We start from the raw sequence: 11,040 nt of genomic DNA on the forward strand, positions 1-11,040 counted from the left end.
CCCCTACTCCATTTCTCTTCCCATCTACTCCGTGGTAGAATAATTTAAACCCTGCTCCTAAACTTCTAGCCTTACTTCCTTTCCACCTGCTCTCTTGGATGCACAGAATATCAACCTTTCTCCTAATCATCATGTCAACCAACTCTTGAGCTTTTCCTGTCATGGTCCCAACATTCAAAGTCCCTACACTCAGTTGTAGGCTCTGTGCATTCCTCTTTTTCTTCTGACGACGGATCCCGTTTCCAACTCTTCTTTGTCTTCGACCCACAGTAGCTGAATTTCCATCGACGCCCTGCAGGTTAGCAGTGCCGGGGGCGGGCGTTGTTAACCCGGGCCACGACCGATCCGGTATGGGATTCTTTAGATGAACGCTCATATTTGTTTGGCACAGTTTTTACGCCGGATGCCCTTCCTGACGCAACCCTCTGCATTTATCCGGGCTTGGGACCGGCCTACAGATTGCACTGGTTTGTGCCCCCATAGGGCTGCATTCCATATTCTACAAATTATGCTTCTTCATTTGGTTGATTGTATCTTTGAACCCATGGTTCTCAAAGTGTGGTACTTTATCAGGTGGTACAATCACCAAATTAAAAGTTGAAAATGTGCATAATGATGCTGCAGTGGGTTACATTGGGGTGTGGGGGTGGGCGGTCGATTAAGTTGTTAAATACCATGATAATATTTAACCTTTTAATTCAATATATTTCCATTTGAATTTCAGACCTGTTTTTTCCCCAAACATTTGTTTAGACTTTTTTTATTTAACTAATGTAAAGTGTGTCTTCATAGAATCCGTTTGGAATTTTAAAAAAATATCCACATTAGATACATTTCAATTAATGTTCATTCAAACTGTGTATGAGAGAGTGGATTGATCCCATTTTGATGACCTCTGTACTGTAACTATGCAACTGTATTTTAATGTTGGTCACATGGTGGTATGTGGAGACCAAAGTGTCTTTTTATGCAGCAAGCTGTACTTAAACTTAAGAGAGCGATTGCTCAAACTTGTCAATTATTAGCCGGAATGTGGCTCTCCGTTGACTGGCGAACACTCCATTGTTTGTTTCTATGTGCCCTGCAATTAATTGCTGTCCAGGGCTTCACCCGGCTCTATCCGGGATAGGCCCCCAACAGTACGCGACCCTCGTGAGGATAAGCATGACTGCAAAGAAAATGGAGGGATGGAAACTTGTGGGGAAAGTATGCGCCCTAGTGGCTATTGAGAGTATTGTGAGTAATTGTTGACGCTTGAAGTTGACGAAAACAAAACAAAACAAAAAACACCCATCGTTTTATAAAGGGCAGGAGGCCTGGTACACCCTGAACTGGTTGGCAGCCAATCGCAGGGCACATCGAGACAAACAGCTGAACTCACAATCACTGCTTGGGGCGATTTAGAGTGTCCAATTAATGTTGCATGTTTTCTGGATGTGGGAGGAAACCGGAGTACCGGGAGGAAACCCACGCAGGCCCGGGGACAACATGCAAATTCCACACAGGTGGAACCCGGGACCTCAGAACTCAGAACAATGTGCCGCCTGATTGCACTAGTAGATCGACTATTGATGTCTGAGGCAAGTCAGCGCATCGAGATCTACTGCTCACGTCTGCCAAAGGCAACATGGCGGATACCGCAGATTCGCGTGCGCTTTTCACGGATGGCGTGAGGGCAGCTCTCCACACGTGGCCCGTTCTGCAGGTAAACAGCGAATGTATTTTACACGTTTATATACATACACTTCGATAACGTGCTGTCATTCACACGCATTCCCCGACGGAGAGATGAGCACGCTCGTTACGGTGTTCAATATTTCTGCTCACATTCTCTTGTTGGCTAGTACATGTAGGGTTACGAACGTTGATTGTCATTATTATGATCAGTAAGTGGCGAATTCTCCGATCTCTAGAGGAAGGAAAGACAATCTTTTTTGTTTCGAAATGAGCCCATTCAGAAACAAACAGTTGGCGTCAATTACGGAGAATAAAAACTCGACTGCGTACTCTGCATCCAAGATTGGTTCCGCCGTGGTCGACAGACTCTGACTTCCGGTCAGGGCAAAAAGCATCGTATGGAATACGATGCGATATATATCTATTTACTTGGGATGTTTTGGATTCCTATAAACATGAATACAATGTAAACATTTGCAGCATGCCCAGGAAGGTTTGAAAGCTACATTGACAAAAACATAGGAGGTACAGTCATTCATAATATTGGAATGATATATTTTCCCACATTCAAAATTATAATCATTAATTTTAAAGGTTAAGCTGAAAAATTCTTAATGGGGAAAAGTTACCTCTTTGTCACCGCCTGCACAGTTTTGACAGCTGACAGTGCAACAAGAATTAACCATATTGACACCAAAGAAGCTAAACCCAACATATTCCAACGCAATGTACAATTTTAAGGCTATCAAAGGATGTCAACTTTCTCATGAAATAGTACCCAAAGCAATGTTTTGCCCTGACCGGAAGTCGAAGCAGAATTATTACTTGAAAGGGGTCTGTGTGCATTCTCGTTTTTAGTCTACGTCATTGGGTGGTGTTGACAAAAGTGGGAAAGAGATGAAAACAACAACATACTAGAAGTGAACTAATACAAGTAACTATAACAGCAATTCTACTACTATTAGGAGAATAATAATTAAAAAAAAAAAATCAAGAAGCAGAACCGGTCTATTGGTCACCAGTTGAAGCATTCACTTTAGTTTTGCCACTTATTTCTGTGCATTCACTTAAACTGTGACATCTCTTTACAGTCTCATTGGATTTACCCATTTCTGCAGTGTCTTCAATTGCACACACCTCCCCATTTTATTTTTGTATGGTACTCGGTGGTGTGCATAATGCTATGCCTAGCGGAACAGTCGGTTTTCGTGTGGTTAACAAAAAGTGGTCTTCTTTCAAAGAACAACAAACTAAATGTAAAAATATCTTGCATATTTAGTATGTGGGCGGCACGGTGGACCTTCTGTAAAGCCATTGGCCTCACAATTCAGAGTTCAATCCTGGTCCCGCACGTGTGTCTCCTCGTGCCTGCGTGGCTTTTCTCCGGGTGGGCACTCCGGTTTCCTCCCACATCCCAAAAACATGCAACATTAATTGGACACTCGAAATTGCCCCGTCAGTGTGATTGTGAGTGCTGCTGTTTGTCTCGATGTGCCCTGCGATTGGCTGCCAACCAGTTCGGGGTTCACCCAGCTGGGACAAGGCTTCAGTACTCCTTCAGTACCCTTGTGAGGATAAGCGACTAAGAAAATCGATGGATGGATTTCGGATGTGCCAGTACTTACATACCTATATTTTATTTACAAAATACATATACAAGTACACAAATAAATGTAAATATTCACGTGAAAATAAAAAGATGCTGTATATGACTTTGAATATTTACAACAGTTAAACACAAAGTATTCACTTGAATCCTTGGACAATTTGATTTTTCGTGGAATAAAATGATGAATGAGGATTTTGGCAGTGACTCAAATCCTGATTGTGCTTATTGTAAGTTGGAGTGATGTTGTTGCAAGATGACGTGTGTTACCATGGTTTCTCAGAACATGAGAACGTGTGTTACCATAGTTTCCATGCTTTCAGATTGCGCTGGATAACGGCTTTGGAGGCGTGTACGGACAGCAAAAAGCTGATTGGCTGGTGGATGTTGTCCAGCAGTATTTCCAGGACAATGGTAAATAAATCAGCTGTCAACGACAACCAAAGAAAAGAAAAAGTCAATCGGTAGGAATAGTTGGGCTCCGTGTCCCTCTTTTGGTAGCCTGTTGCCTGCGTGTTGGGGCCTCTCTGTGGGGCTGCCAGACCGCCCTAACCTTGGGGACGGGTGGCGTCCTCTGTCAGATTCCCCATACATTGGGTGCAATGGCCTGTGCTGGCCCCTTTCGGAGGGTTGAAGTGGAGTCTGACTGTCCTTCATTGGGCTGGCACAGAAACTCTGCACAATAGATTGACAAAACACACTAGTGACTGTTAACAGATAGAAACAAGTACAGTGGTTCTTAGGAAATGGATTAGTTCTGGAAATTGTTTTGTCATGTGAATCTTTCGTAAGCAGAAGGGTCCGTTCCGTGGCAAAAAAACAAAGTACATAATGTAAAGAATAATGAAAATTATGTTCATTTGTTCACCTTTGGCGTCGGGCGACTATACGGAGAAGGCAAAGTGAAAAGTAAAAGGCATTGTGGGGGAAAAGCTGAGAGAAAATGTACGTACGAACGGACTGGTTTGTTTCATGTGATCAGCTGATTTGCAGCAGGATGAAGTTGAAGATTTCATTAGCACCCTCATGGATCAAGAGTTTCATACTGTGGTGGATGATGGGAGTTTACCTCAGGTACGTGCACCTCCATCCTCATCATCATCCCAATTATTGTCATGTTTGTTGTAATTATTTTGATAAACTAAGTAACAATCCTCACAAATGTTACTTACAAAAACTGAGTTCTTCACAACTAATACACACACCTGAGTTAAATGTGTGTGGGCAATGTCTACGGGAACATTGCCAACCATCCTGGTAACTGGCAAAGGTTCGACGGCAGCAACTGACCAGTTCTGGTTTGTTGAACACGTTTCATCCAGAAACTTTCTAATTTGAGTTACTGACACAATCAAAAGTCAAAGGCGACCTCCCTGTCGCACTTGACTCTGGTTCACTTGCAGTCCTCGCCCTCCTTAGAGTGTGTGTGTGTGTGTGTGTGCGCGCGTGTGCGTGCGTGCGTGTGAGTGAGTGAGTGCGTGTGTGATGTGCATGTGCATCCTTTGACATCATAATCCTTCATAGACTCTCCTCCACCGGTATGACCCACGCTTGCCAAGACTGGTTCCGCTGATACCGCAAAGAGTGCATGCAGATTCAGTATGTCTCGCTCAAATCCTTATCTAAACTCAAACCAGTCCATCAGGTGTGCTACTTTAAAACATCAACAGTACTTCCTTCCCCTCGCCTCACTTGGCTATTCCAATTATTTGTGGCTGACACCCAGCTCGACCTCAACTGCAAAGTCCAGATTTCAGTTCCTCCCTTCTCCCTTACCTTTTGCTTATCAGAAATGAATCCTTGGTTCACTTCCAACCAAACATTGATCAAACCAAAGTTGGACGTACATGACACGATTCAAAATCTACGCATCGCAGTTGATGGGTCACGTAATTGGTTGTCATCCTAAACAGCACCCACTTACCTACTCCGGGCCTCCCTGACCCGCATACTGGCTCTGTCTTGGTTTACAGTATCTTGTCACCTTTTTGTCTCGACTATTCTAACTCCTTGCTCTTCGGCCTCCCTCAATAAGTTGTAATTGGTCCGGATTGCTTGTGCACGCATCATCGCAGTGACCACCTCATCCGGTAACTTCATTGGCCGCCGGTCAAATTTCAAACGGAGTTCAAACTCCTCCTCTGCACTTTAAAAGGCATCCACAAGCTCAGCCCCTCCATACTTGTTTGACTTGCTCCACATCCGGACCCTCAGATCCCCCCCCTCCTCCTCACCGTCCCACCTTCTCTGTCTTAGCACCATGATCGCGTAGTCGCGCTGCTCCCCAGCTCGAGAGCCCTTTCCCATCAGACCTCTGCACCTCGGTTTATTTCACCACCTATAGACCCGAATTCAGATCCCACCTGGTCATTATCACCTACTCACTGTAATCTCACCGCTGTGTATTTGTGTCGTTATATTTGTTTTATTCTCTCTGTATCATTTTACTTTTCTAGTTGAATTGTTGGACCTAGTGTCCTTGAGGGTCTGGAAAGGCACGTAAAAATAATGTATTCTTATAAATAGAACACAACAAATACACGCTGTAGAGTTAGCAGTACCCAATGCAGACAAATGACTGAACAGTACAAAACTGGTACACTCTGAGTTTAGTTTACAACTAACCTACTCAACTGATTTAATAGGACTCGACAAATACAAACAGCTGAGTTAATAGAACATCACTAATACACGCAGCAGAGTTGGTAATATTCAGCTGATGCACACTGAGTTAATAGCAGGCAATACACAGCGGCATTCATAGTACTCGACTAATACTGCAGAGTTAATAGTTTACAAGTAATGCACATTTCACACTGCAAAATGAATCCACACGGTTCGGATTAATAGCACACAATTAATACACACTGTGGAGTTGTACGACACAACAAATGCACAAGGCGTGCTGTATGTTTTGTACTTTGCGTGTTTACACAGGTGTGTGTCCAACTGATGCAGATGTTCTGTCAGTGGCAGCAGGGGGCACTGCAGCAACTCTCACACTCCATCCAATTGCTGACACAGAACAAGATGCCCAGGGCAAAAGTCACAGCTCCGCCCACGCAGTCGGACTCGGACAGTGATGACGAAACACCGGTCAGGTCACACGTTGTCAACGATGTTATCGCACTAGAGTCCAGGACCATCAGTTCAGACACTTTTCAATGTCATCACCTTTTCATGCTTTTGCCATCGGGGAGGCAGTACAGGTCAACGAGCACACCACTAGCTTCATGAACTCATTTATTGCCACGGTCATAAAATCAGCTCTGCAAAAACCTGATCGTTTAATGCCACTGATGTGAAGTTACGTTTTTCATTTCAATTTGTATTAAAGGGCTTCGTGCAGCTCCTCATGAAGTATCTAGGGAAGGGTTTCGGTATGATTAACCGACACCGTCCCTCCTCGAGCCGTAACCTTATTGTGTGGAGGGGGTGTCCTGTATCCTGAAGATCCTCGGAGCTAAGTTGTCTGGGGCTGGTTCTCGGTAATGGACCAGACAAAGTACAGCTCCATAAACCCCTATGACGAATCAGAATAATGGATTCAGGTTTCTCTTGCCTGGACGCAGGTCGCCGTGGCCCTCATCTGGAGCTAGGCCCGAAAGTGGGGCTTAAAGGCGAGCTCCTGGCGGTCGGGGGGGGGGGGGGGGCGTCCGGCCGGGCACAGCCTGAAAGGGTAACACGGGTCTCCCTTCCCACGGGCTCACCACGTGTGAGAGGGGCCATAGGGGTCGGGTGCAATGCGAGCTGGGCGGTAGCCAAGGCGGGGACCTTAGCGAGCCGATCCCTGACTACAGAAACTAGCTCTGGGGACATGGAATGTCACCTCTCTGGCAGGGAAGGAGCCCGAGCTGGTGCGTGAGGTTGACAAGTTTCAACTAGATATAGTCTATAGTCGACGGAAATTTCTGCACGCCTTTGAGACCGGATTTTGTCATCGCACAAATCTCGGGAACAATATGAAGCAATTTCAGGGGCACTGAAGGTCCCGCACACCATCCGGGTTTCAATTACTCGGAAATGGAACCACTGGGACAGAATCCTGTGGTCAGTAAGCCAAAGATCCAGTGTTCCTTTGCGGACATCGAAGGATCCTTCCAGACGGTACATCGCTGCTAACACACTCCACCAATCACACCTTCATAGTCGTGTGACCAGATGAAAGCAACTTGTTACGAAAAGCCACATGGCAGACCACTTTTGCAGAGTTTGCAAAAAGCCACGTCGAGGCCTGTTAGAGCTGCAGAAACAAAAATCTTGTCATCCGGTGAAACCGAACTACTACATACATGCAAATCAGTCTTCTCTCGGTCAAATTTGGTGATTGTGATACAAGCACATTTACAGTGAGTGTAAACTACTTTTCATCAAAGGTTTGTCTCGAAATGTTGGCACATGTTCATTTAAAAAACAAAACAAACAAAATGTTGTGTGAATCATTTTAACAGTATTTTTATGTTTCGATTAGAAGCATGTGCAAATTGTTTTAGGTAGCACCAGAGATTTAGGAAAAAGCAGAAGTTGGAGACGTTTTTGGGCATGTCAGGTGAAAATGAGCCAGCAGCATTTAATGCTGAAGTTGTCGTTTATGGGACCACTTTCCAACTCAAGCGACAACGATGACGTTGCTCAGAAAGATTTCCAAAAATTGGGTCACAGTGTTTGTGGCGCTTTGTTATATGTGCGTTTCTGTTTCTCTGCATACATATTTAGATGATGGAGTGTGAAAGTATGTCAGTCAACAGAACAAATCATCCTCATGAAGACGACGACGGGTGGACGCTGGTCGGAAAGAGGAAGTGATGCAAGAGATGACCTTTGACTGAAGACAGGTGATGCTTCTGTGAAGTCATCGTTCACCACAAGACTATTAAATATTGTTTCAACATTCACATTTTTGTACTGTTCTTTTCAGGGGAAAGAAAAAGTCTGTGATTCCCATTGGTCATTTTGTGTCTGCTCTCTGAACTCACCATGAATGCTGAAACAGAATGAAGAATCTCACCAAAAGCAGACATTGTAAACAAACAAAAAAAAAACACGAGTCGAGCAAGCAGCTGAGTTTGTGCAAGGTAGCTTGTAGTGTATGGGCTTCTTTGTCTACAAAAGCTACGTTACCTCGACAGAGTTTTGTTTGGGCTGTGCCTGACCTGGTAACATATTACTGTATTTTCCAGACGACAGAGCGCAGTGGTTAAGACGCCGTGTATGCTCTTTTTTTATCATTTCATTTTCTTCTCCCGTACATTAGCTAGGCCGGACCGTATGGTGCGGTTATATACTGTACACAACTGTACTTTGTAAAATAACGCATTCATTTATTTCCAAACAGTGTCTGTAACCCTATAGTAAAAGCAGCTCAAACTTAACACAATAGCCATTGTTTTTATTCCTCCTCCAGTTCACTTGAACCACTAAAGTCGCCATCTTCAGTATTGGAGTTGAAGAGCTTCCAAAAGTCTCCGCAAGTCACAGCATTTCAGCCCCTCTGCCACCTTCAAAGTAATTTTCATCTCAAGTTACCGCTGAAATTGCGCTGCTGTTCTCACAACAGACCAGCCCTTCAATCTGTTGATTTTCTCACACTGCTCCACACGTTTTAGATCCACTGCCAGACCTCAGAAAAGGGTGTCCTTTGAGTGCAGCCGGTTTTTGCAAAGAATCCTAAATTAATTAAATTAAGGGTGTGTTAGGACCCCACCCGCCTCCCCTTGTATTGGAAGGAGTGCAATGCATGGCCCTTTCACCAGACCAGTGTGAAACTCTTACAGTGTCAAAGTAAATCTTTCTAACTTACCTGTGCAATGTTTTCTCACAGCCACCAAACTGGCGATTAACGTTGTTAATTGTTGTCGCTGCACAGGCTGGCATGGTTGTTTTGGGAGTATAAAGATGGCGGACGGTGACTTCAGTTTTGGTGGCCAGTGAGCCATCCATCCATCCAGTCTTGTTTTTTTAATTTTTTTTTTAGATCAGAGGGAGGGACAGCTCTGACCCTCCTGGAGAGTGTGTGCGCTTCGTTGTGACAGGAAGTGACGTCAAACACACCCCACGTAGCTTTAGGGTTAGCCACAGCTTCTCCCAACATATATTGGGACCAACGAAACTTGACATAATATCACATTGTCCGTCCATCTTCTTTGCCGCCTATCCTCACGAGGTTCACGGGGACTGCTGGAGCCTATCCCCGATGTCAACGGGCAGGAGGGCGGGGGACACCTTGAACTGGTCGCCAGCCAATCTCAGGACACATCGAGACTCACAATCACACCTCGGGGCAATTTAGTGCCCAATTAATGTTGCATGTTTTTGGGATTTGGGAGGAAACCGGAGTGCCTGGAGGAAAGCCACACAGGCACGTGAAGAACATGCAAACTCCACACAGGCGGGTGTGGGATTGAACCCATGACCTCAGACCTGTGAGCCCAACGCTTTACCAGCTGAACCACCGTGCTGCCTATCACATTGTCATTGATCTTGAATGAAATGTTTTCTTCAGTAAGGAGCTATCAAGGCCTTCTGTCGTAAATTGGTTGCCTTTTTACCTGACGGACAATTGCATGACAGGCATGCGTGGCCCGTGTGTTATTTGTGAATGTGTCCAGTAAGGATTAAACCATATTGCAAAATTGATTCTTGCAGTCCATTGTGTAAAGAGTTAAAAAAAAAAAATACCTGTGCTTATAAACACAAAAATAATACACAAGAATAAATGCAAACTGATTGTGGAAAAATTGTACATTTATGGCAAAAGCTGCAGAACCCAAACTTTTTGGGGAATATTTATCTAAATGTACTTGAAAATATCATTCAAACGAAAGACTTCCATTGCGTGTAAAGACCTCAAATAATTCTGTTTCAGAAATAAATATTGCCCCTTATAAATGAAAACTATTCACCAATCTTTCCTCCAAGTACTCTCACTTGATCACACTGTGATGGTAAAGAAAGTTGGCCAATCACGAGTTTTCCAGGTAGTGGGGGGGGGGGGGACGCAAAAATCTGCATTGCATCTGACCTTATTTTGTAGTTATACTGTGTGTGTGAGAGAGATAGAGGGGTTCGATTAAAATGATAAAACTCAAAAGAAAAAAAAGGACGTCTATATGTAAAGATGGAGGGGGGGGGGGGGCACAAAATAGCAAAGGAAGCCCCAAAGAGGGAGAGAGGGAAAAAACCAGTGGAACCCTGATTCGAACTTGAACTGAACTTGCCCTTTTCCATGTACTTGTCCAGTGCTCCAACGTTTCATTGGTCTATTTTTTGCTAGGCGGGGCTCTCATTTAGCTCAGGTGCCCGGTAATCGGTCCCAGCTGCTAACATGTCAACCCCTTCCGGGTCAGCCACCACTACTTTACTTAATGCGAGCTCAGCTTGTGTCCAGGCCAAGGAATGGACACCTACTACGTCGAAAATGATGAATTGTGAGGAGGAAGACATGAATTGCAGAGAGAAGTCCACAACTGACTTTTGTGAGTAGAAGCAGCTTCGAAATTGTTGGTCTTGTTGGCGCTGACTTGTTCAATGAAAGAAGAATAGTCCAGTCAACTTGGTCAAGGTGAGGTGCCTTTTTATTTTCTTGGTCGTGGCAACCTGTTGGTTTGTGGTTTCGTGATGTAAAGTTGTTCGGACCATGTGTTAGTGTATCCACCGTTTTCAAAGTTTCGAAGAGGTCAGAGAGCACAGGTAATAAGTGAAGTGCGATGATTTTTTTTTTTTTTTTTTTTTTTTTTTTTTCCTTTATTGAACATTAA

General features: G+C 44.3%; 1 protein-coding gene across 2 annotated transcripts; it reads left to right on the forward strand.

Moving 5' to 3' along the window:
* The first annotated feature begins 1,512 nt into the window (after positions 1–1,512).
* Positions 1,513–9,894, forward strand: tsr2 (TSR2 ribosome maturation factor). Of its 2 annotated transcripts, XM_061835277.1 has the most exons (6): positions 1,522–1,705; positions 3,607–3,697; positions 4,266–4,357; positions 6,221–6,379; positions 8,000–8,118; positions 8,202–9,894. In XM_061835277.1, the coding sequence occupies exons 1-5, from the start codon at positions 1,628–1,630 to the stop codon at positions 8,087–8,089; spliced, it is 510 nt and encodes a 169-aa protein (XP_061691261.1). In that variant the 5' UTR covers positions 1,522–1,627; the 3' UTR covers positions 8,090–8,118; positions 8,202–9,894. The 2 variants fall into 2 exon arrangements, with proteins under 2 accessions (XP_061691262.1, XP_061691261.1); XM_061835278.1 differs by lacking the exon at positions 8,202–9,894 and having other exon boundaries at positions 1,513–1,705; positions 8,000–8,122.
* Positions 9,895–11,040: the final 1,146 nt, after the last annotated feature.

Source organism: Syngnathoides biaculeatus, chromosome 11 (assembly GCF_019802595.1).
Source record: "Syngnathoides biaculeatus isolate LvHL_M chromosome 11, ASM1980259v1, whole genome shotgun sequence".
Classification (NCBI taxonomy): domain Eukaryota; kingdom Metazoa; phylum Chordata; class Actinopteri; order Syngnathiformes; family Syngnathidae; genus Syngnathoides; species Syngnathoides biaculeatus.